At 42.1% G+C, this 27,543-nt stretch overlaps 1 protein-coding gene across 5 annotated transcripts in view; it reads right to left on the reverse strand.

The window, feature by feature from the left end:
- runx1t1 (RUNX1 partner transcriptional co-repressor 1) overlaps positions 1-27,543 on the reverse strand; it is a 68,076-nt gene that overhangs the window by 11,715 nt on the left and 28,818 nt on the right. For all 5 annotated transcript variants that reach the window (XM_051955450.1, XM_051955448.1, XM_051955451.1 and 2 more), the window contains exons 2-5: positions 14,216-14,353; positions 10,954-11,195; positions 8,425-8,514; positions 4,524-4,705 (exon numbers count right to left, since the gene is read on the reverse strand). In XM_051955450.1, the coding sequence (XP_051811410.1) occupies positions 4,524-4,705; positions 8,425-8,514; positions 10,954-11,195; positions 14,216-14,353 (652 nt within the window). The remainder of the gene's footprint in view (positions 1-4,523; positions 4,706-8,424; positions 8,515-10,953; positions 11,196-14,215; positions 14,354-27,543) is intronic.

Consider the following 27,543-nt stretch of genomic DNA (forward strand, 5'->3'; position numbering starts at 1 on the left):
TCTAATATTCACTTTGCTGCTTGAAAAGAAGAATAGTGAGTAATGAACACAATCTATTTTCTGTTAACCCTCGTGTTGTGCTCCAGGTCAAAATGTTTCTTAAGAACATTCACAAAAAAAATCAACCAAAATCCAGCGAAATTCGCTGGATTTTGGTTGATTTTTATGTGAATGCTCTTAAAGAAAATATTAGAAGTTTTACTGATATATATGTAAACATTTTAGATATTTTTAGGATTTTTTTTTGAAGATTTTCACTCATTTTTGGAAAATACAAGAATTTTCTTGCCACATTTGGGGGATTTTTTTAAATAAAAGTTTTAAAGGAAACTTTTAAGGAATTATTGGAATTTTCTTCCTGAAGGTCTTGCAAATTTTCAGAAATTTGGGGAACTTTTTTGCTGGATTCTTGGATTTTTTGAGACAAGGAAACGATATATTTTGGTGGCCGTAAATGAGGACAACAGGAGGGTTAAAGTTGATTAACAGTCTCATCTAGATAAATAAATAGAATCTATTTATCTCTATTTAACATAGAATTACTTTCTTTTTGCTCAAAATCGGAAACAAGTGACGTTGCACTAGTAGCATTTAGATAGTTGTTTGCTTCTTTGTTAAAATTTTTCAGTTTTTCCAAGTAAAACGAGATTTCAAGACAGTGAATGAAATTAAATAAAGTCTAGCTGCTGTTACCAGTCTATCTAGTACATATTGTACAACAAAAGACCTCTTGAGGCACAATGGATCAGAAGAAAAGGAAAGCAGAAGACAAAGGTACAAATCTCAGGTTGTTAATATCGCACCTAAAAATGAGTGACACAGAATTTGCTCGTTACAGTTTTGTCATATAAAAGTCAAAGTGGAATCATGAGCATAATGGCCACCTCATTGTGTTGTCCGACCTAATATAAAGACTGTTTTTCTTGGAATCATCTTGGAATTCCTTCTTTGAAATCATGTCCATTCATACACAACTGAAGCTCTCCCGACAAACATATCCATACTCACACTCTCACAAGTAGTTTCCAGGGGATCAGGTGGATTTTTGTTTCCCTGCTTCTGAAGATTAATGTGGCCAGGTGTGTTTTGTGTGCCTGTATGCTCATGTGCGTGTGTTCTCGGTTTTGTCAGTTCACAGTTAAAACTTGCCAACCTCCCCCACTATCCTCCGGTTTCCTCCCCCCCCCCTCTCTCTCTCCCTTCTTCTCTCCCATCTCTCTCTCCGATGAACAGATTGAACTTCTTAATGAGCTGTTTTTATGGGCTCCTAATGCTCATCCACAGCTCTCCATATGCTCTTTCCTTCCATCCGTCCATCTCCCCGTCTCCCTCGACTCATCCATCCACCTCCACCGCTCCCTCCACCCCACTCTTATCTCCCCAGCCTTGCTGCTGCAACAATGTTTATATCTACAGGCACTAGTGTATACAAATGCACACGCACGTTCACAGCCAGCCACGCGACGCGCTGATGTGGACACACAATTAAGCGATGCACGAACCAAAGCCCTGACATTTGTTTTGTCACACAAAAAATGAACATGTACTGAATGGCACAGCCTTCTGTTTGGACTTTGTCAAGATAAACACACACACATATACATGGTAACTATGCTAATGACACAGTGAATAAACACCATCTTATAATGAGAAATATTCGGATAGAAATTCCAGATAGATAATGAATGAGAAGTTTTTCTCTTCCACTGAGGAAGGACTCGTGTATTTCTGAAATTTCTGAAAAATATTTGATCAAATCTTAATAAAATGCATGTTTTGATTATTTATTCTTCGTTCTGCTCTACTTCAGTGTTCGACAAATTCAAAATTCATCCTAATTCATATGAAAAATGTAAAAAATCTTTAGTTTCTCAGGGGTTGCAATTTACATTTTAGTTTTTCAGAGTGGATGGATAAAAAGCAGTGAAACTGATGCAAATTGATCAATTATTAAGTGAATTTTGGTCAAAAGACAGACTCAGAGAAATAGTAACAGTGCGACTATGCTGTTTGCCACTGATAAAATTAATATTCCAAAAATACGCTGAATTATACAAAATTTACTGTGCAAGCCATTGTAGTATAGGTACCAGTAATTTTGCACTCTCAGCTGCTATATATGTAAATATTGGGTTTTGTTAGGGAACTTACAGTGTACACTACACACTACACAATATCTGTTCTTTCCCATGTATGATCTTTCTGCTGTGGTTTCTGCAGGCCGTGGTATTAATCAGATTGCACTGATAGGGCATCGCTGTCTGTAATTAAGGATTCCCATTCAAATTCCAATATTCTGACAGAGGCTCCAATAAGTGGGAATGCAGAGCAGAGGTAAGCAGAAAGCAGAGGTGCTTAGCCAGCCATATTGGTGCTGGAGCCTCATCTGTATGTGTTATCAGCCCATCTCCCCAGACACACACGCACACACACACACACACACACAGATGCACTCACATGAAGCACGCTCACACTTTCACACTGGATAGGGAATCATGCACACACACATTCACACAAAGAGACTGCATTTTCTCACTGAATACAGATGCCCACTTGCTTTTTTTTTTCTCTCTCCATATATTCCCTCTTACATTTACACACACACCTTTTCCCCCTAAGCTCGCTCCCTTATGCACCAGACGGCCTGCAAATATGCAGGTATTACAGAAAAAGTCTGCCTATCCCACTGTTGGGGGAAAAGAGAGGTGAGAATTATTAATGTCACATTCAGCATTTTTGTCCCTCAGCAAATATAAAATGTACATTTTCCTTTCCCCTGCCCGTATTAAAAAATTTCAGACCCCTGGGGACTTTATTTCAAAAGACAATGCATACATTGTGCTGGTAGCTCGGGCACAAACGCACAACAAAACACAGATGTTCACAAAGTTCTGCCCAGTGGAAGTTAGAAATGCTTAAGAATGTTTGTATTTCTGCATATCTACTAGTTGTTAGCCTCGGTTATTATTCCAATCACTAAAATCTCTCTGAAAAGGGACAGAAGTCTATGTTTTATTCATATTGCAGCTCTATCACCTGGATTTCTTTTAATTGGCCTGCAAACGAGCACGTACACACACCATTGGTCAGGATGGATTTTGTGCTTGTTTCTATTACTTCTGCTTTGTTAGGAGACTGTTGGAGAGCAGAATACAGGTTTGTACAGTGCTGTGTTTTCTTGAATGGAGCATCTCAGCGCTTGTCCATTTGAGCAAAGAACACTGAGTCATCATTGGACTGATGCTGAGAGACACACACACACAGACAAACACTCAATTAAGCACAAAATTCAGTGTAACTTCGGTATCCGACTCATGCGAAGTGGAAGGATTGACACACATTCACTGATCCATCCACAGTTTCTTTAAACTGTAATTTCTGTGTGTTTTTTGCTCACATTCTTACTCACTGTGAGCTCATTTTTCAAGTGCCAACCCAACTCTAACCCAAATTAAGATTCAGTAAACGCTAAAATTACAGGCTCCCACACCTCTATAGAAAAAGCACAGCATTGACTGGAAGTAGAGAGAACTCAAAATGCAGTATAACTAAAAAGCTGGATTCTTATAATATTTATTTTACTATAAAACTAACATATACACCAATTTTCCAAGTGTATCCAGATGCTACCAATACTGGAAATAAAAGGTGGCTCAAACATATAAATATAAATATTTTACCACCAACATTTTGATTTAGTTTCTATGATTGTTTCCTATCAGCTCTGTTCAAACACAGTTCAATCCAGTTATGTTGAAAAGTCCTTAAATTTAGTTAGATGCAGCTGAGACACCAAGGATTTCATTTTTGTGCCAAGAACTGTGGAATTATTTCATTTTTTTAGAATCTGGTTGCTGCAAATTGTTTATTTTGGGCTGATTTTTTTAAAAGGGACATGCGGATTTTGATGAAATATTACGATTTGAAGCTTAGATTTGATTAATTTCCCGAACAGAACTGGAAGTCCCACATGTTTGGTTCGATGACTGTCAGAAAGTTGAAGATCTGACAGTTTTCTCTGATTCTACAGTTACTGGTGTAATTTTGTTGATTTTTTTAAAATAACCATTTCCACCTCACCAACAGGTTTTGGGTTTCAGATTATTATGGCACATCTTCTATCTCTTTTCTATTTTTGCGATGTGTTTGTGAGTGTCTGGGTGTAGCCAGGTCTACTTTTCCATCCCTTCCTTTCCTCAGTTCTGGTCCATTAAGAGCAGGAGCCAGGAGCTGAGATGTCCAGCAGAGCACATCATCGGGCCCGGCGGCACACCGACAGACACTTCCCATACATACATTTACACATCACACTATTGCCTTGCATTGGCTCAGCTCTGTGGAATAACGTAAGGGCTCATGGGGATGCAGGCAGCCTCGAAGGGATTTATGCATGAGATCAAATAATATAGGAGGGGAAAAAAAGCCTCTTTAATGCGTGAAGACGGAAATTTAATCAATTCTGCATTGTGGCCGCCGTAAAGCTAAAATCACCAAGCACTGCTCTGATATTCTGATCCTCTCACCTGTCCGGCGTCCTTCTCTTGCCGTTCTCGTTGACGTCCAGCAGGAGCTCGGAGGAGTCCACCGGGGAGGTGGTGCTGGTGTCCAGGAGGAGCTGCTCGTGTTGGGCCAGGTACTGAGCCGGGTTCTGCTTGGCCAGTCTGGCACAGTGCAGCAGCTCCCTCTGAAGCAGCGGCAGGTTGGCCTAAAGGAAGAAACACAACTGAATGAAATCTGCACTGCAAGACTGAAAGTTGTCTGCTGGGTGCTGGCAAGAGAGATAAGAAGATGAATAATGCATTTGCCTTTCAAAAATGTTAAAAAATAGCAGTCAGTGCTCTTTCTAAGGGTTTCCGTTTTCAGTTGGTCAATAATCTGCCAGGTGTCTACACTGAAATGAAGTTTATCTTGAAGTGGAAACATCATATTTTTTACAAAAATGTACTCATGGCTTTGAGCAAACTATAAAAGGTTTTCAATGCTTTATGGTGTAACAAAAATGAATTCAGTCTAAAACTCACACAGAACACACACAGTCGTAATACATGAAACATTTCTATCCTCAAGAAGAACAGGGCCCACACATACAGATGTGACGTGATAATAAAAGACTTTCCATTCCAAAAACAGTGATTTGAGGTAACAAGAGACCCATCCCTTCCATGTCATCACACCCTTTTTTGCTCATTACTACTGAAGCACCGCTGCTTTCTGTGACCCAGACTGCATTAACACCCGTAAAGTTCCTCTATGACGCATACATTTTTAAGAAAAGAACAGCAGCTATTTTCAATCTCTTTGACATACTGTAACAAGGGGGTCTGCTTTCTTGTGTGGAGGTACAGGGCCATGCAGGTATGCGAGCGTCGACTTCAAAGACATCTGATGGGGTGTATTTTGAAGCAAGAAGATGAAAGTGTTGCGTCAGGCAGGCTCAGAATGAGAGTGGGGCCCATTTTGGCAACGTACATCACAGGAGCCTTTGGAGGGGCCATCTTTGTAAGTTTCAGGTCGGCTAATCTTTGTTTTGTCCTCAAAAACATAATCTCTCTCAAAGTCTCTTGTTGTTTTTTTCCCCCTTTTGTCCACTTTCATAATCGTCTCCGTGCTTATAGGCTTTTAGTCACTTCCTCAGTCTTTTTTCTCTCTTGTCCTACATTAGCGAACAAATTTGCTTCCACTTATTCTCATCGTTATAAATCGCAAACGAAAATAACACGGGATGCAGAACCCAACTAGGGCTTGTTTTGAGGTATTAATGTTATAATCATTTGAAAATCTCTCTCCAGTAATTGGCTGTACTAAAAGAAATGCCAAGCGCTGGCCTTCGCTTTACCTGCCCGAGTTAATGGTCCGTTAATAGTTTATGATCGTAATTACCCTCTGGAAAAAAAAAGAGAGAGAGAGCATAAAATAGATTGCTTTGACCTCGGTGAACTCATCTTATATTAATTAGAGGTCATCCTAATTGCCGGAGAGATGTGGGATGCATTAACAAAAAGTCTGAGTCAAGAAATGCCGACCACTGAAGAGACCGGATCATTTTTCATATGATAAAGTGTGGCGATCTGCTTTCGTGTAGTTACATTAACCAACATCTGCACTTGGGCAAAAAAAAAAAAGGGAAAATTTTTAAGTAGTGTTCAGCAGCCACAGCTAAAATCTGCCCGGGATGATTTATTGTTCAAATACTGGATTTGTCATTTTGTCAAACGGCGCCAAAAAACAATCCAGAATATGCCACGTTCAGGATATTCTGCACTTCATCAACGCTCTGTCTGTGTAATTCACTACTGGGGAGAACAGTGACTTAGTATTTGCATGTCTATATTGTCCTATTTTAATTATTTCCCATCACGACTCTCTCTCTGCCTGTCTCTCTTTCACAGCTAAATGTGTTTATTCCTCTGTCTCACAGTCGCACTCTCACTTAAGCATGACAAGTAAAACACTTGGCAGCAGAGACAAGAGCAAACTTTGAAAGAACAACTTCAACTTGAAAACAGAGAAAACATTGTTAGCATGTAAGTCTCATGTGGAGGGCGTCCTGCCAACACATCACGTCACAGGCATTGTGTGGTTTATGATTGCCTCCTTCCAGTAAAGAGTCCCAACCAATTTATGGTTTAGTATTAAGAAAAAGGGAAAATAAGTTGAGTGGGTTTGAAAAAAGGCGGGGTGGAGGGGTTGAACTCGGTATAACATTAGCGTAATGAAAAACCCCGAGCCCTGACGTGCATTGTTGCAGCTGTGCTTCGACGCACCTATAAAAGCTCCCCCGCACCTCCAACTGCTCTCTGCTACCATATGGTAGCTGGCATTAAAGGCCCCGCAGTGGGAAGACACTAAAATTAGACTGGGGAGAGAGAGAGGAGCAGAGAAGGAGCGATGGTGGGGGAGAAAAAAAAAAAGAGTTGCATCTTTGATTCCACAGCCATCCCAGTGATACACTAACCATCTGGCGAAGAGAGGAAAAGGGATTGGAGGATGGATGGATGGAGAACAGTAGATAAACAGAGAATTGAAAGGCAGGAGGACAGAGGGAGAACAAATGACAAGGTGAATGACGATAAAGAAGGAGGAAGAAAATGTAAGGATAAGGGAGCTGAGAGGGGAAGGAGAGGACACAGAGACTCTATTTGTACCATTAACAGCGACTAATGTTGATTCTAGTGGGACCAACTTCTGGTGCCCATAACCACGCCTAGACCTCGGTGGATAATATAGGCTTGTGAATGTCAGTTTACACATGCACACATCTGCAAATGCAGTCGTGCACAGTGTAAAGTGAGATGAATCTGACTGTGTGTGTGTGAGAGATACCAACAGACAGTCATAAAAGGGGAAAAGAAGAAGAGCTGAAAAGTGAGAACAAACAACAGCCTTTGCAGAGGTGTGTAATAGAAACAAATGAGCCCTGTGTTAAATGTTATGCCCGTCCCTGCTCTCCATCGTTCAGCACCGCACTGATATTGATCTCAGCTTCACCTCGACCCCATAACATGATCTGAACTGCTGCTGCACAGTTCATCCCTCAATATAAAGCCGAGCCTCATTCGTCATCTTTGACTGCCAAAGCATTTGCCATTTGCCACCCGTCTCACCTGCAGACATTCAGAATGCGCTCCTATCTGACACAAAAATGCACATAACTGGCTGCTGCTCCACTTGTAGCTACAAAACAATCCACCATCTTTCTTCATTTTTATCTGCCACACTGGAACAGAGACTGGAGGTTTGCTGTTGTGACTGAAACAAGGCGACCGGTGACAAATGGGCTGAGGCAAGGGCACGGCTAGATGCTGGCGAGAGAGACCCTTTTCTTTAGTAATACACCGTGCTAATGGCTGAAAATGTCAAAGACTTGCTTATAATGTAGCTTGTGGTGGGATGAAGAATCAATGACAAAACAAGCCGAAGAGAAAAATGGAGGAGGAGGCTGGAAAAGAGCACAAGAAAGGGGACGTTGTCCTCGGGGTAAAACCACACTCATTGTGTTCTGTTCCAGCACATGTTCAGCTTGTTTCTTTAAAAAAAATGTTTTCAGTTTAAATATTGCACAGAAAAAATAGAACTCAAAGTCTCTAGCTATGGGTGAGTAATATTAGATGGAAATGACTTATGCACTGTTTATTTTGGAGGGAAGAGAAGCAGACGGATTGAGCGCAAGCAGGAAAAAAGCTGATGATGTGACAGTATCTTGTTAACAGCAGAGAAACCAAGTGAGAACCAAGCGAGAGACAAGTTACGGAGAGATGCAGAAGAGCGATAAAGCTGCAGAGAGAGTCCAAAAATAGGGCAGAAAATGGGGATAAATATGAACATAAGCATGCACATCTGGATCCGGGTCGGCAAAATGCTTTCCAGATCAGACCAACAGGCAGCAGCAGCTCCTTTGTAGTAATCGTATATTCAAATATCTACCTTCAGAAAGGGGATGACAAAAGGTCGCAGAGGGAAGTTGGTGGCTTCTTGGAGCTTGGAGTGAAATTCTTCGATGGTTAGCGTGGAATTCTGGAGCGGAGAGAGGGAGACAGAAAGAAAACACATGAGTCCATGTGGAAGGCATTAAGTGATAATATTACTTATTGGAAGCTAAGCTATATCCTGGCCTGGAGTGAGTGTTTTGGGTTTTGTAATAGGAAGCATATGGGCAGGCCACAGTGAAAAGAGCCACAGAGAGGGAGAGAGAAAAAAAAACAGACACATCTACTTCAATTAACAAAACAAACGTGCACACAGGAGTCATCACAAAATACGCTGCATGAGGAAGAAATGCGCTATCTGAAAAGAAATGTTTTTGGAAAGTGACATTAGTGGCCTTTTTAAATTATCTGTTTATCTACGCACATTAGCACAGGTCTGCTTGTGAGTAAAAAACTGCAAAACAATGCCCCTTATCTACATTTTAGACATCTGTGACTTGAATAAAAATAGGTTAATTTATGAACAGCGCTGCCGAATTCATGCCAATCAAAACAATACGTATCTTGCAGTTTTGTTTTGGATGTTGTGAAGCCTCCTATACTGTCACAGGGGACGTATTTTTGCCTCTTAATTGGCTTTTCTTTGTTCCCATCACTTGGACATTCATTTGGATGTTCGCACCAAACCTCTCTTCTGTGTACGTGCGCATGCCATGCATCCTTATCAACACGGTACATAGGCCCATCACTGTGCTGCCATAATGCTCGGCTCCTGTGTTTCCTCTCCATCGGTGCCAACCCAGCAACTGTCTGCCTCTTTTCACACACCAGATAAGACCAAGGTGACCAGCGTGGGGTGGACAAGGCAAATATGGAGAGAATAAAAGAGAGGAGGGTTGTATATTTGTGTGTTTTCTGTAAGACTGCAAACCCAGATAAAGTCTATCTTTGGTTTTTCTGCAAGTAACATTAATGGCAGGCGAGGCAGCGGTGACGCTATTTTTAATTTTCAACATGAAATGCTCCCAAGATGCAGAGGAAGAGCGAAGAGATGCACATGGCAGAGGAATCTGCTATAGAACAGAAAAAAACAAACAAACAAGGAGGGGAAAAAAATCAAGCGAGACAGAGAACATAAAAAAAAAAAGGCAGCAGATATTATTTTTCCTCTCCACACTCTCAGTGTTATTTCCCAGACCTGAATTTTGTTACATTCAGTCTTACATCTGTTCGCCCAGATTGCGTAGGGGCTGTTCTTGACAGCTAGTGAAACCTCCCGAGTCTCCCTCTCTCCCTCTCCCCAGCACACAACTAGCTAATTAACGGTGTCACTCTTTTCAATAAGGCAGGGGAGGGACAGGGAGACAGCGAGCGAGAGAGGAAGACAGAGATATGGCGGGGAGGTGTGCGAGCCAAAAGGACACAGGAGAGGCATGTGCATATGCAGACGGTGAGAAAAATAAACATAGTGAAGCCAAAAGGAGGTTATGCTCTATGTGGCTAATTAAAAAAATTCCTCCCTCCATCTCCTCCGCCTCCTCCTCCTCCTCCTTTTCTGCACAACATTCAATCACTATTTCTGTATTCCCCTGCTCGTTAAGCTCAAATCTTCTCAGATCACGCAGACGTGTGGTAAATCTTCAGATTTGCACATGTATTTTAAAACCAAATGCTTCTCGGTGATGCAGCCTTGATATAACAGTGTCAGCTAAAATGGGAGAACACATCTGTCTTATCAAATCTCTGTTGGATAAATGAATTTTTATGCTTGCAGGCTTGATTTATATTTTGGAGCATCAGACATTTGGAGTGGAAGAAAACGCTTTTCCAAATGTTGCAACTTCACATTTCAAAAGCCTCAGCAGTGTCGATCTTTTCATCCACGCTGTTTATACATGGTATTAATAAATTCAGGAAAATTCTAAATTAGATGTTGAATATCATCCGCCGTTTTATTCCCCGTATTTGCCGGATCTTAATTTGGGTTAGAAGTGTGATTATGCTTCAATTTGTGCATCCTCTTAATGATGGAATCATCATTTGATTGCAATTACATCCACTTATTAGCTAAATAAATAAATATGGCTTTAATATGCGACTGGCTGAGTCATGGCAGGTTGTCAGACACCTGCACAACCTCAGTGATAACATCAGTTTGGTGTAAGGATAAAGACTCTGATCCTTATCACTGATTTTTATGCTATATTTTAGTTTAAATAAAAGTTGTCTGTATCTTTAATGTAACTGTTGGAAACTGATGATGGATGTGAATCTATACAGTTTGTATTATTGCACTTATTTCACATAAAAACTGAAAATATTCATTGTCATTATCAGCAATAAGTAATTTAAGCCCTCATGTCTAAAACAGCAGCACTGAAACTTTTCTGATTCGCTAAGTCTCTTCCATCTGCTCCTTCAGGAATTCTGAACAAATGCTAAGAATCATTCTCAAATATCCTCCTAACCGAGTTACTTTCGGGGCCCCTTGACCCCTGTACAGCTCATTTACACGGTAGCTACTCACCACCAGTCCCAGAACTAGTGTGCGGACTCGTTCGCCAATTTCAGGTGAGATGTCGTTCCCAAACTGCTGTAGGGTTGTGAGGAAGCGCTTGAGCTTGCTGAGCTGTCGGGCACCGCAGGCCGGCGGCAGCTGCTGGTTAGCCAGAGAGGATGAGGAGGATGAGCTGGGACCATTACTGTAGCCGTTTGGAGGAGATGGAGCTCCGTTAAGCGCTGTTGGGGAGTGGCTGCTGCCATTGGTTACTGTGTTAGACAAGGACATAGAGGATATGGTTCAGAGAAAGGAAAAATCTTTCAGAAATGCCGTTTTTAACATCATTTTCGTAAAGTAACATAACACAATGTGCTCTTGCTGTAAAGAAATCACCAAAAATAACCTACAATCCCTAAAAGTGTCTGTAACAAAACACCAAAAAAGCAACTAAGAGAGGTCAGCTTCATGGAGACCTGACCACTGATTAAAAATGATGTACATCCCCCCGAGAAACATTCACAATCCTCAACATTTGTTTCCAATCACCGCGGTTCGTTTGATCCTTTGCGGCATCCTCTCATAAAAAACATATTTCTAGATTCGGAGACATGCTGCCTCTCTCCACCTCCTTCCCTGCAGTCTAAACAAGCAGGGACAGTGTGACCCCCTGTCATGCCGGAGCACCGCAGCAGTGTGTGTCTATGTGCGTGTTGGGGGAGTCGGTGTACAAAGAGATACAAGGCGGCATAAAGCTCTCTCTCTAATGAGATTAGGTTTTGACTAGCGATCCACTCACTCCCCCTCTGGCCGCCGTCCAAAGCCGCCACTGTAAAGAGAGGAGAGAGACGAGATACTCAAACTGCATCTGGTAACAATTACGTCGGATGGAAATCAAAGCGTACTGCTTTGTTAAAACCTTCGGCATGCGTAATGAGAGAGCCGGGCCTTTCCTCCCTCGTTGCATGGAAGCCCTGACGTTAATTGTGGAGTGTGAGCGGCGTAGAGAGACAGACAGATACAAAGGGAGCAAGCAAATACCAGAAATGAAGAAGAAAGGGGAGAGTACGCGACTGAAAAAGAAGAAAATAATGCCTGTTCTGTTGTGGAGAACTCGCACCGCTAACACAGGCTTGAGTGCTCTGAGCATTCTGAACCGCGGGGCCTCTGATTCTTTGATTCTAGTGCTCTTCATGCAAGTGGTTAAGTGTGCACTTCTGAGTGAATACCAGGGTGTAATTTGCTCGTCACAAGCTATGTGCACGTCGTGGCGAAGCTCCAACAGTTTGTGAGTGGGGGCGTTAATGAACTTGTTGGGAGAGTTGTTGGGAATGACTGCAATTTGGAGAGGGCTCGGCGCAACTTGTTAGGGAGGGTTTGATGCTTCCCCGACCAACTTTCTTTCTTTTCTTTTTTGGTTTAATGGTTTGCATATTGTGACTCCTTTCCCATATGTGAGCTCATGTGTATCCGCTCTGAGTGTCTGTGCGTGTTGAGGTGAATCTATACTGATACACAGCGGACTTTGCCATTCACTTGAAATGATTCAGTCACCGTATTATGTGCAGCTTAGAGGTTTCTTTTCTCCCATTTAAAAGATGTACTTTTTACTCTCTACTATATTTTTTAGAACATGAGGCCTGGGATGCTTCTGACATAATAAAAAGCACTAAAAATGTGAATAAACTTTAAGTTGACATCCACAAAGAAGTTACTTAATGTTGATTGGTTATGTCAAGACCCAACATCACATCTGTTTAACAAAGTTAAAACAGATAATTATATTTTAAGTGTATTACATTATGTATTCATTTGTTCTTTAATTATTTACCACACATTAACTGTGCTGATATTCTTTCATTCACTTTAGAATATCGAGCCTTGATGAGATGAACAACAGGAGGCTGCTGCTGTGCTGTCATTAATAGGGAAGTAAGTGAGTTTAAATTTGTTCTTTTGCTTTCCAACACAGACCGAATGCTGCAGCAATTTAAAGGTGTTCAGTGGAAATAGCCTTGCTTCCTGACAAGAAAAGCATAACTGTGCTTTTCTTCTCCCTGCTTGATGTCTCCACCAGCTTTAGAAACTTGTAGAAGATCCTCCTTCCCTCCGGTGAAAATCAACTTTTATTTATCTTGTTAACATGCCCATATGGTGGGTTTTTATAAGATGAAAGACATTTTATGAGTGAAGAAGACAGTAAACTCCATGGCTGAAGCTGCAGCGGACAGATGACAGTCTCCAAAACAGGATTCAGACTTCTAGGCTTTCAAATGTAACCAACTAACACAAGGAACTGATCCTGTCTGCTTGCAGGGTGGAGCTCTCTGTGTCAATATTCCTCTTTAGGATCAGTTCATGGTTCGAAAGACACTTGCCATCAGGTAGCATCAAGAAGTTCTAGAGAGTATGAGCAGAGTTATAGGTGAGATGGAGTGCTTGAGCTGCAGCTAGTAGCCTCATTGATTTGTACATTTAAAAGATTGCAGTGGTGTACCAGCCCGATCTCACGAGGATTCGTGAAACTGTCACGTAAATTTTTGTTTCGGTTTCGTGCGCACCAACACGATTTCGTCATGTTTTTCGTGCCGCTCACCACGAAATGCGCACCAATGTATTTTAAACGGCGGACTTTTCGTGCCACTCAGAACGTATTTCAAACGAATGGGTATATTATATTTTTAATGTAAAACCGTGGCAAATCCAACGCTATATTTTGCATGACATCGTCCCTAACCAAAACCCTAACCATAACCCTAACCATAACCTAACCATAACCCTAACCATAACCTAACCATAACCTAACCATAACCTAACCATAACCCTAACCATAACCCGGTGGTACACTTACCAATTTGCATAGGAATTTAAAGAATGTCCGATGGCCGCAAACGCGATCACACAAGCAGTATACGCCGATGGACAGCTTAGATCGCCATGAATCCGCCGGTATAAACCACTTTCAGATGTGATTACCACAGCGGGTTTCGTTGTGAGCAACACGAAAAACATTTCATGGTGAGCGGCACGAAAAACATGACAAAATCGTGTTGGTGCGCACGAAACCGAAACAAAATTTACGTGACAGTTTCACGAATCCCCGTGAGACCGGGTTGGGTGTACAGTTACATCTGAATCATTTTACGCTAAGAAGGCACTATTTTCATTGTAAATAAAGAAAGTAAATATATGATTTGGATAGATGGAGGTGACTTTTTAGAGGTGGAATCAAATTACCATAGAGGGGATTTAAAATGTTCAGGTAATAAACCAAAAATCTGGCTTTACTCACATGTGGTGGGTGTGTAGGAGCTGTTACGAGGAGCTCCTTGTGTACTGGGTGGGGGTGGCATAGTAGGGGGGGTCAACCTGGACTGTGTCTTGACGTCCGCAGGTGAGTCGGGCATGGTGGAGCGCTTCCCAGTGCGATCTGAAGAAAGGCAAAGAAGGAAAGGAAGAGATTTTAACAACACAACAAGCTAAACACATGAAATTAGCAACAGCTTGGGGCAACAGCACTACCACACCAGCAGGATTTAATTTGATAGCAAAACTAGATCTGGAAGCAGACGGCATACCGCATCATATGCATGTGGCACTCGCCTCGTGTCGTGCCACACTGATGCAAATGCTCTGGCTGTCAAATGAGAGTGAGAGAGACGAGAGATTCACCGACAGACACCTGAGAGAGGAGTGTAAATCTGCAGCGAGTCCGGGTCTCATTCCACCACCATCTGTGCCATCCTGCAGCCCACTGTACACAACGGCGACACTGCATCCCCCCCAAGCTAATGACTGCAGTGCTCATTACACTGAAACAAATACACAAACTCTCTCTGCCTTAATGCTTGTATCTGTCGATGCTGTACGCACATCTGCTCAGGACAGGAACACAACCAAAGCGACATTAGACAAAACAGCATTCTAAGAAATTTCACGGGTAAAACTTCTTATCAAAAATAAAACACTTTCTCTCACGATATGCCTATTTGCACCTAATTCAGTTGCTTTGTGCCCAGCAGATAACTGACCACATCCAATGCGTGAGAACAACAGCAAGACATTATCAGTGTCTTGCAGTGGTGCGAGGGCCGAGGCCATTTTGAGCGAGAGGAGATACACAACCTCTCTGAGTATAAGCAGCAACAAGCCTATCACAGAGTCAACAGAGTGTTATCAAATGTGTCTGTTGTGAAAAGGAGATTATATTTAAAAAAAATGAAGACAGAGGGAGAAGGGTGGATGGAGAAGAGACAAAGGGAGAGAGAGAAAGGAAAGGAGGAGCTGCAAGAGAAACAAAAGTGCTATCAGTGGCATTTTCTGGAATCACGGAGTGGATGCTTCACTCAAACATGCTCTGCAATCAGGGCGGTGGGATACATGCTCCAAAAACAGGGTGGTCCTCATCTTACACGTCCCCCTTAAGACCACAGTGTGTGCAATTTCTGATCAATATGCATGCATTTACATAATAGTGAATTTCTCAACCAACTGTGTTTATTTGCAAATTTTCCATAATAGCGTTTGCATATTCAAGTACGAAGTAAACACTGCAAAAAATACACAGATGTTAGTGCTGGTCTGCTGGGATCCACGGTGCCACAGCGTTGAGTTTAGGTAAAAATGAAAGAGAAATACTGATGTGAGAGAGACAAGATAGTTTAAGCCTGTTAGCGAAGCCCGAGCCTCAATGCCTGGCTGCAGCCGAGGTGCACTGTGACTAAGTATTTTAGTCACACTAGCTTGGCTTTAGCAGGCAGGCAAGTGAGAGATGGAGATGTCATTGAAATTCTAAGCAGCGCACCACAGCTTCACTTCCGATTGAATGTTTTGGGCAGTTCTCTTTTATCCAAAGTGCTGAATGAAACAATCAAGACAGTAAGAAGAAGTAAAGAAGATATATACATATATATATATATATATATATATATATATATGTGTGTGTGTGTGTGTGTGTGTGTGTGTGTGTGCATATATATATATAAAGCAACCACACCTCCAAGTGTCATGGCCAGAAGCTTGTTTGGGAACAGTAATGATTAGCCTCTCTAGGCTTTGAAGGTTTACCATTCTGTGACATGCAAGGGAGTGAGGATTTATTTCTTTAAGCAGTTTTCAAAGAAACAGGCAAAAGTCTTTAAAAAATAAATAAATTAAGCAGCACCCAGAGGCTCCTTGTGTCCTACCACGCCGAAATAATTTAAACTAACTCACTGACTGCCATTCTTAGAGTTCCTGTTATCCATGCAAGACTGTCCATCTCAAGCAATGCTAGAGTCACTGGGAAAGGTTGAATTTATCTGTCCCACAACACACTGGCACTCACTGGGTTACTTCTAGGGTGATCTGGGAGATGCAGAAAACAACTGAGAACCAGAACAGTACCTTTAAGAATTACTGAGATATCAAATGTTCGTGTGTTACTCAGTTACACAGTTAAAAAAGAGTTTATGGATGTAAGTTTATTATTGTATCACACAGTTTTAGCTTGGCAAAGGTGGACTGGCGTGAAATGAAGAGGGGAAAAAAGGCGGGGATAAATTGCAGAGAGCAGTATGAATGGATGCAAGGTAGAGATTAGTGGAAAAAAGTGGAATGATTAGGAAAGCAGAGAACAGAGGAATGGAGGTGAAAGAAGAGCCAGAAGACTAACCAAACCTTTCTACTTGTGCTGCTTCACATTTGCTAACTTCTCTCTCTCTTTTTCTACATCTTTCCACCCACATATACAACCTTTTTCTCCATTCTGCCAACTTGGCCAGACTGAGAAAGGTTTACTACTCTAATTTCACCACAGAAAAAAAAAAAAAAAAAAGAAGTCTGGACTATTTATTTTATAAACTCAGGACATAGCAGAATGGCGAGTGGAAACATATAGTCTTACCTCTGGCTGCCAGCTATCATATCCTGTGTGCCTGCCTAAAATATGATCTATGAAAATACAAGGTCGTTAAAAAAGACGACCGGGTGACAGGCCCCACGGCAATTCATCATTCTCCAGTCAAACACAAAGACTTTACATGTATGCGCTTAACAAGCCTAAATTAAATAGAGTAGAGTCATCGTATCACACATGGTTGTGCTTATCCTGTTTCAATGGATCTTTCAGCTCATGCTTTCCATGGTTTTGTATATTGCTTTTTCTAATTGTGCGGTCATTTCTGGCCCTGTTCATTTGATCTTTCATTGTTACATAGAAGGGCATCGAATTAACTGCAAGCCATTGTATAATTACCTTCATTTTTATGACTAGATAGGAAAATGGACATCACCTCAATGCAATTTGATTTCATTTACTGACTGATACCACTTACAAAAAGCATAAAATATAGTAGTTTATTTTTTTTTTACAACAAAGACTGAAGCCTTTCTCTTTGAGGTTTTTACTCATTTAAAAGGCACAGAAAGCAATGTTTTTGGAAAATTATACAGTTTTTCAGAAATGCTTAAAAGGTACTTTTGAAGCTTAGTGTGAAATAAACATGAAGGGGGAGAAAAGCATAAAAAGTCTGGACTTGAAAATCCACCTTTATGGAAGTGTGGGCCCTGTGGCGGTATGAAAAGATGAGTCTGACTCCAGGTTGTAATTGGGGAATAACACCTGGGTCAGTGTTATGGCTGGATGGTAATCATCAGAAATCAAACCCTGAAAACATTCCAAACTTATCTGCTGTCCCTCGGGTCAAGAAGATGAAGGATAAAGAATGAATTTGTGTAAAATCTATGCACACGTACACACACCCACACACCAATGTGATTTATAAACAGCATCGTCTCTGTTTCTGATTTGATTGAGACCACTGCAAAGCACATAAGCAGAAGAAAAAAATCAATGGTTTCATACTAACCAACAAGGGCGGCATCTAACCATTCACTCTGCGATTACTATGCCACTTGAATCAATGGCAATTCTCTCCTCTACAAGGTACTTTACCCAGTTTTGGGGGAAATAAAAATACATCTTACAACTCAAGCACATTATAGAAAAACAAATCACAGCATTTGCCCGTGTGCGATCCATTTTCATGAGCAAATATGGCGTGTATATTTCAAAATAAAAGAAGCATATGTGCAGACAAACAATCAGACAAGCGCTCATTTTATTACAGCAATGGAGTAAGGTTGAACAACACGGAGCGCGTGCAACCTCATGCATTATTCAAGTTCTAAAAGCACTCTTAAACAACCTTGAAAAGTCAGACCTCTCCTCCACTCTAATACATCTGTTAAAAGTTAATTGCTGAACGCACATCTATTGTCCGTTTATTAGCCCTTTTACTGGACTGACAGTGTTGCAGCAGACCTGCGGCCGGCCGATGGTATTCCTGGACCGGACAGGTATTGATGTGCGGAGCTTTAATGGAAAGGGGTGATGAGTGCTTCGACTTTGCCTAACTCACTGTACGACTTCTCAGAAGTGCCGTTGTCCAGGAATTAATGGATCGAAGAGGATGAAAACAGTTGTTGAAGAGGCAGCAATTAGCTACGAAGGAACTGAAGAGTCTCTTCTATGTGTGTTAATTCACTCTGCGTAGGCTCAGGTGCCAAACCCATCGATCTGGCCTATAGATGACTGCGATTAATGTCTTACGACGGCCACTTCATGCGTGGTTTTATGTAAAGCTTCAAAAAAGGAGATGCTAGTGCAAAAATTTGTAGTACAAATGGTTTAAATGAGATTTAAACCCAGGAGAACACCAGGCCTGTAGTGGTGTCTCATTACACTCATATTGTTACCCAGCTATCTTACTGAATGTGTCGCAGGTAATTACACTGATATCTGACTGAATTATAAGCTCCCACAAGGACTGAGCATGTATTTGTCAGGATTACACTGATAGCACAAGTACGGCTACAATGTGTCATGAGAAATCTGTTGATGGACGCCTTCGGTTACCAATATTTTGATGCGGATTGCCACACAGTTCTAATAATCACAAGCATCAATCACTAAGTTTTAGACTCTACTGAGAATAAAACATAGGAATTTAAAAATGCAAGCCCTCCACATATCTTCCTTAACACGCTCACCAACCCTCCATGTTAAAATAACAAAGCAAAAGTCGACCCGCTCGGGTTTGTAACTTCTTTAATCGATCCTAGAAATGAGGCAGAACCCTGGACAACTACCTGCCACTCACAAGGATGTCTTCACACTTACATCACCCGTTTGCATCGTCCATGATTACGTGATCCTCAGTGTTTGGAAAATCTCTCCCTGTTGCTTTTCTTTTTTTTTCTCCCTTTCTTCGTCTTTCTCCCCCCTCTTCTCTCGCTCGTACCCTCTTTCAGCCGAGCTCAAAGAAAGGAGATTTTATCCCCCCGCTGACTTGTGATACATGCCTTTTCTAAGGTTACATGCAAGTTACATCACTCGCCTAAAACAAGGTTGTTGCAATGAACGATATCTAGAAGGAACGTGGTCGCTGAGAAACAGTTCAATATGTTACAGAGAGGACTTTGCTAACCCACAACTTAAGGCAAAAAAATGCAATGTTATATCAAAACCTTATACATTTCATCATCGCACACAAAGCTAGGAGGTCATTTCGTATTCAAATCACCTTGCGAAACGAGGACAACAGTGCCTAACCTTGATATTTTAGATTACTTATAGAGGCTACAATGACTTCAAAGTCTATCATCAGGAGATAGAGTCAAACAATCTCCATTACACACTTCATAAGCTGGAATTGCCTCTGTGTGCATACGTGCGCGCTTGCATATGTGTATGTGTGCTCCATGACTGTACCGTTAGAGACCCAGAAAATGATGTGATAACAGTGGTGGTAATATGCCACTCGAGAGTACTTCACACAGGCAAATCCCATTCTTCAAAACGACAATGGATTTCAATCACGCTGGGTGAATTTTTGAGAGTTGGCGGCTGTGACATAAACAATTTACGGTGCACTGGAGCCTGTGTGAGCGCAAGATTGTATTAGTCAGACATAAGATACCATCATTATGGAGTTAAATGGAGAAACGCATATAGACTGACCCACTTGTGCCTTGAACACATAGGAAAGCGAATAATATGAATGTGCATAATACTGCCACACTGATACGGAGGCGTCGAAGTGAAAGCCGTGAGGCGCTGAAGCCGCAGGAGGCCTGTGAATTGATCTCTAATGTCCACAACATGGCAAGACGGAGCCTCCAGGTGTGTTATGCCAACACACACACACACACACACACAGTGCACAATAATGTGTGAAAATAGGGAGCAGGGCACATAGGTAATGGAAGAGATGAAGCGATACTGCGATGGTGTGATAGTGGCTTGTGGTGATTTGCTGTGTGAGCTGGGTGCAGATGTGGAGAGAGGGAGCAGGAGGGAGATAACAACGGAGGGGAAGGAAAGGACAGATGTGTTAAAGAACACCGCTGAGGGACAGGTGGGACGATTGAGATTCAGACGGAGTGCGCAGAGAAACAAGAGAAATCTATCTGTATGCAAGAGCAGCAACACACACACATGGAAAGACACACACACACACGCGTACACACTCACAGCCAGATGGAGCAGTATGCAGAGCATGTCCCATCAAACTCCACCCGCTTGTCAAGAAGATGTATGGATGCAACGCCCTACCGCAAACCGCAAAAACACAAATGCATACACGGACACACTGCAAGGATGTGTGCACGCATTAGTAGAAAAACAACACAACTCCCTCTCTTTCTCGCTCTCTCACACACACAAATCTCATGGAGGAGAGTAGCACCACCATCAGTATATCAGTCTCTTCCTTTTTCTATTTCTGCTTCTTATTCTTGCTCCTCATCCTCTTTTCTTCCCCTTTCTTCGCCATTTTCGTCTTTTTCACATCGATCCCTCCCTCTTTGCTTCCAGTCTGAACTCATTCTCGCTTGCGATCACACGTTGTTCCTAAAAGTTCGCTGGTGGCTGCTGCTTTATCTCGTCTCCCGGCAACATCGGTGTAAATGATGCAGGGACTTTGGGCACAGCGCGGTTTTCATTTGCCAAAAAAAAAAAAAGATTTGCTATTCAAGAAATCAGCATATTAGCAAATTATTACATCTGCAAGTTTGTTCAGCTCTCAGCATAAATGAAACACTGAAGCTGGTTTCTCTGTTTTTCCTTCAAAATGTTGCTCTCATGTGTTTCCAACAACTTCTGCCAGTTATTTTTCAAATTAATCAGAGATGAGAATTAGATAGTTAGTAATTTAACATAGGAGGGGGGAAAAAAAACTTCTAACACCTAATGTTGTCCTGACTGGCCACCTGGTGGAGCAGTTTAGGAGTTTAATAGCATCCACTAATCTGAATGTCATTATTTATTTCCTCTTTCACCACCAAGTCTTAGTGTTGAAATATGCCACATGGGGGAATCTGGTTAACTGAAATATGGCTCACTAGGTGGGTTGCGGTCTCTTCTGCACAAAGGTTCCTGTGTTTGCTTGTAGTGGATTTTTTATAAACCTGAATTGCATTATATTCATTGTATTTTATCTTAACAGTGCAGTAATTTAGAATAAGCATTTAACCTTTGCCATTATACTAGATGATTCAAGTGTACTTCATTTATGACTACTTTGCCGTAACGCCACACCTACATAAACAGCAGACTGTAATATATGTTCTGGGTATAATAGTTAAAAGACTGGTGGTAGAATATAGCTTTGCAAACAGATCTGCTCCTGACACTCTTCTCCGTCTCCCACCATATCTGTATTTTTCTCTCAGTGTAACATAAGGAGATTTCTCAATTGCACACAAAGGTCTGAACACCATCTGTTCCATCACACAAACATTAACACACACATACGTGCGCATTCGCACACAAACAGCTCGAACACGTGAGCCAAACACACGCAAAACACCTCAGACGACGCACATGTTCACACGCTGGACAATAAAGCATATGTGGTCTATAACATTAGAAGCCGCTGTGCTTTTTTAGGAAATAGATTTATAGTAATGTCTGTTTTACCCATCTGTTGAAATAAAGCCTCTCTTGCAGAGAGAGAGGAAGCAAGTGTTAAGGAACAATAAAATTGATTCACAGTGCCCGTTATGCATCCTCTCGAATCAAACCTGCTCCTGCCACATCTTGTTGCCAGGCAAAAACTGAACTACGGGATCTTGTAAAAGAGAAGACAGAGAAATGGGAGGAAAAGAAAGGGTGACAGAAAATACCAATGCACAGACATGGCGCAGGAAGGGAAGAGGAGGGTCAGCGAGAGGTAAAGAAAACACGAGGTGCAGCATGACAAAGAATGAGGCAGAGAGATTTACCTTTGAATATGAATGCAGGAGGAACACAGCTGCAATACAGAGCATGGCACTGAGAGTTTAAAGGCATTCCTAATCTTCAGCTCTTCTGCCTTGTTTGGATTTTACATATAAAGAAAAATTAAAATATAAAGCTTCCATTCTCAGAAAACCAGAATACAGGAATTGTGATGTATAGAAGAAACTTTACAGCTCTGTTTAGTTGTTAGGCGATTTTATATCTGTAGTTAATTAATGTGTCCCAGAGTTGACAGCCTGTTATGAAGCAGCCTAAATGAATCCAAATTTAGATCTATAACACCGCTTATAGTTGTAGTGGGAGTGGAAATGTTGTTACCATCTGACATTTTTTCCACAGCAGGGCAAAAATATACAACTCTACCTCTATAAAAAGCACTGTTTATTTACATAAAACAAACTGATCTGTCATTTTCATTAACAACATGATGCTGAAACAATGATATAAACGTAGCTTTTGGGGGTTAAAGAGAATGCTATACGTCAGAGGCTTTTCTGAGTCGTGTTTTTGCCATTACATGGAAGCCGGCCTATTGAAAATTGCTTTCTGCACACAGTTTGGTTCATTTCTGATGCCATGCTGACACAGAGCAGAGTGAGTCCAAATGGGTCTGTGTGCTTTCCCAGGCGAGAGTCTACGCCAGCAGAGGACTCACACAAAACTGTCAACACACATCCTAAAGCTGATGACACATGGCTTCGCTTTCTTGAGCTTCACACACAATCAGAGGGTTACCTTTCCTGCCGTTTTGGCATCTGTTCTTATACTTGTGTGACTGAGGATGAATATTGTTGTGTTATATCTAAGACAAAACTGTATATTTTTGCATTTGTACGTCCATAAAGACAACATTTCTCTGCTGCCAGTGTCGCAGTAAGACGCTACACATGCATACACAAACCCTCTATGAACTGCTTGACCTTTATTTTGTAGCACAAGTGCAATTTAAAAGCACTGATTCAACCACTCGATCTCTGAACACAAACACATTGACACACGCTGATGCACACACATGCCCAAGTGGCAACTTGTATCTTTTTCCTTCTTATTTTCCCTCAAGCTAGACGGAACCCAATTTGTATCTGTGTGTGTCCATGCTAAAAGGAATCATATCCCTGTCCACAGGAGCAAAATCAATTTTCAACAGACAGTAAAGGCCCTCGTGTTTTACATGACAGTTATCTTTTACTGTGTGGAAAGAGACAGAGGCACGGAGCGAGAGGGAGGATGGATGAGGGGGTGGATGGATGGAGTGATATACAGTGAAGGCTGAGTGAGAGTGCAGTTATTGTGTGTAGGAAAACAGACAGGGATGAAAAGATGGAGGTTCGAAAACAGATGTGGAAAACAGAGTTCTAGAGAGAAGGAAAAAGGGGAGGTGAGGATGCCGAAGAAAGGGTCTGAAAACAAGAGATAACATTAAACGCCTATGAGAGACAGATGGGGAAATCAAATGCGAGAGGCAGAGGACGAGCAATGAAAAAAAGAGGGCAGAGGCTAACAGTAAGGGAGGGAGGGCTCCTGGGGGGAGGCAGGGGAGGGAACACACTCGTCTGCCTGGTGTTTTCAAAATATCACATGACGGCTGCCATGTGTTGGAAATTACTGCCGGTTAACTATCTTCCCCAAAACCGCTCCGAAAAATATGTCTGCAATTTATGAAATGTGTTCCAGGGCCCTGCTAAATAGAACCAGATTTGCAAAAGAGAGAGAGAAAAAAAGCGTTTGCCCCTCGCTGCCCCGTCTCTGAAAACTCCCTGTTCGTTTTTACGGTTCCTCACCACTCCTTGCTTTGCCCTGCAGGAGAAGATGTTTTAAAAGTGGGCCTGAGTCACATCTGGAGAACAGGGAGCCAGAGAGCGGTGGTTGGTGAGACCTCAGAGAAGGGCATTTCCAGGCTTACACTGGGTGCGTGACATGGTGACCGTGGTTTGCTAATGGCTAATGGCTAATGGCTGAGAGCAGATTCTGGCTGGAAGCGAAGGATGCAGAGAGATGGGTTCTGATCACATACAAACACACACATTTAGTACCACCATGGCCCATCCCAGGTCAGTGATGTCTCTTTGTTTATCTTTCATCCAACCACTTCCTCCTTTTCTCTTTCCTCTCATCATTTCACCTGTCTCACCTCCCTGCCATTGCATCCACTGACAAGAAGAAAGGAGCTGAGCAAGAATTTCACAACAAAGTTTAGACACACACTAACCTCTGAAACATCAGAGTCAACCAGAATGTTGCAATTACAGTGTTGCAAAAACAGTGATGCACACCTCTAACGGTATTTAATCTAGATATTGAAAACCTGCTCAAATCAATCAATGATGCTAAAAAGAGAGCAAAAATGAGGCTACAGAAATGGGATTTGTTGCTGAAATTCTGCATCCTTGAGACACCGCAATAAGTGTTTTATATGCATTGTTTTAAATATGAATGTTTGTTTTTTATGGACCAAGGACTACAGATGGAAATTAGCATGATGCTAAATCTGGTGCAGCCATCTTTTTAATGTAACTGCACGCTGTCCTTTTTCAAATAAACTTGACAGAAAGAAAGAAAGAAAGAATCTAAAGATTTCTCATTTTTCTCTAAAATAAGGCATTTTTGAGTCATTCTCATTGCAACAGGATGCTGTTAGTGGTTAGTTGCAATGAATTCATCTTGTGCCAGCATAAAATGTAGCAAAAATCGGAATATAAAATCAATCTGATCTCAAAATTCAGCTAAAGACATCAATTTTTTGTAGGCGAAATATACACAGCATATGTCGACTCTATGTACCCGGATATTGTAGAATATAGCAAGATAAGATAAGATAAATGCAATGCCTAATGGAAAGATACAAGTACAATACATAACTGAAAACAAAAATAAGGCAGCTAAACTACGACTAGAAAAAGAAAAGCAGAAAAGTTCTATATATTTACACTATCGTTCAAAAGTTTGGGGTCACTTAGAAATGTCCTTATTTACATTAATTTAATCAGACATACAGTCTAAGCATTGTTAATGTGGCAAATGAATATTCAAGCTGGAAACAGCTGATTTTTAACAGAATATCTCCATAGGGGTACAGAGGAACATTTCCAGCAGCCATCACTCCTGTGTTCTAATGCTACATTGTGTTAGCTAATGGTGTTGAAAGGCTAATTGATGATTAGAAAACCCTTGTGCAGTTATGTTAACACATGGATAAAAGTGTGAATCTTCATGGAAAACATGAAATTGCCTGGATGACCCCAAACTTTGAACTGTAGTGTATATATACCAGCAAATATTCTGAAATATTAAAGTAATGACAACGTTTTCAGTTTGCCTCATACTGTATATCCCATATGTAGCAGCACTCTTTCATTTTTATTAATAAATGCAGCAGCTGTGTATCTCTGACAATGCCTTCAATTATGTGAAACGTGTGGGTAGCGCCATCACATGTTGCAGTCTTTGTTCTGCAGGAGGCGCTTCAGATCACTGTCCTCCCCACATCCACCTCCCACTGTCCATCAAACAGCAGCAGCTTTTCAGGCAGCACAGCTCTGAACTCTGTCCCCCACACCCACTACTGATACTACTGATAGCATCATCACGACAGTCCTATTGTTTTGTTTTTCTGCAACACACACACACACACACACACACACACACACACACACAACACGACACAGACTCGGATACACAGCCTAACCGCTCTCCAGTGCTACAGATGGATGCCACCACTCTCTCTGGAGCGTTGCCAGCGCCAGCTAGTGAACAGCTTGCCTGGCACAGCGCTCTGCCTGTGTGTGTATGTGTGTGACGGTGTGTGTGTGTGTGTGTGCCTGCAGAAACAGTAGCGAAATAGCCTCGCACAGATGGGTGGCCAAATTCCCCACCTCCTCCTCCTCCTCCTCCGCCGCCACCCCTCCCTCCCCCTGCACACACACACAAGAACACAAACGTGCGCACGCTCTGACACACGCACACACATATGCTTCCGAATAAAGACACACATGCAGATGCAGACACACACACACACACACACAGACACAAGCACGGTGTCTTGGTTCTGCTAAAGTGTTCCCGACCTGGCACACACTGCCGCTTGCACAGCTGCTTCCTCAGAGGCACACACACAGCAGAGGATTGCAGCTACGCACACACGCACACACTCACTCATACATCTGTGCTTCTTTACACTTCCTGTTTATGGCATGCGAAATATAAAGTCCAACATCGACACCACCGACACGCCAGCATCACCAAAGCCCACACGCAGACCAGACATATGCATTCCTGAGCATCCGCCACACAGAGACACACGAGCGCCTCGCATTTGCACGGCCCTTTATCCTTGGTAGCTATTCAGCATTGTACGTTTCTGCTTGTTTTCTCCGCGACACGGAGTGAAAACATCAAGGCGTTGAGCTGGAAAGCCTCCAGTGCTGGCAACCTGCCAGCGGAGGCCTATAGATCAGCATGATCATAGCAGTGCGTTAAGACACATCACCGTGTAGTGATTTGACAATGAAATTAAGACATGAAAGCTCTTGCTGGAACAATACAGTCAACAGCATTAATTACAATGCAGCTGTGTACCGCTGAAACCATTTGAAATGCTCAAGGTGGGACGTGGACGGTGATGACAGGCAATCTGATGGTGACTTTGTGTTTTTTTTTTCTCATTGGCTGCAGCTGCACATTCCTGAGATTCTCATTCATTAAGGGTCAAAGGACGCTCTCTGAGGATCAAACCAAGACAGAGAAAGTTTACCAGCAGAGTAAGTCAGTAGCTAGACAGCCTGCCAGTCAGTCAATGAGCTTAGGCGGCTGGCAGCAGGTACTCTCGCCCCGGTACATAGGGGAAAGCATGGTGGCTGGCAGTGCCAACTGTGCGCTGGGTAACCGTGCCAACTCTGCCAGCCTTGCAGTGCCTGTTTGCCAGTGCCATCTGGGAAGAGCAGCTCTGCGCACATACAGTACCTCTCCTCAGCTCAGAGGGCACAGACACACACACACACATGCATGGATGCACACAAGAAAGCAAGGGCAGACACGCACTCCACATTTATGTAGCGTCCACAAATATGCATGGTATGAACACAGCGCACACACACACACACACACATGCACAGCCGGCCGCTGACAGCTCACCATCTGTGCGCTGCCTCTGACTTCTCCCTCTGCTTCGTTCTCTGCCCTTGTTTTTGCTTTCATAAACGCTCAGTCCCTTTCCTCCTTCCCTCACATTCTCTCATCTTATCGGATGAATTTCCAACGCCGCACATACCCCGAGTTATGTCACGACCACCTGTGCGTCGACACTTTACATGCATTTCTTACATCACAGCATATAAGATTAA

This window comes from Acanthochromis polyacanthus, chromosome 11 (assembly GCF_021347895.1).
Source record: "Acanthochromis polyacanthus isolate Apoly-LR-REF ecotype Palm Island chromosome 11, KAUST_Apoly_ChrSc, whole genome shotgun sequence".
NCBI classification, from domain to species: domain Eukaryota; kingdom Metazoa; phylum Chordata; class Actinopteri; family Pomacentridae; genus Acanthochromis; species Acanthochromis polyacanthus.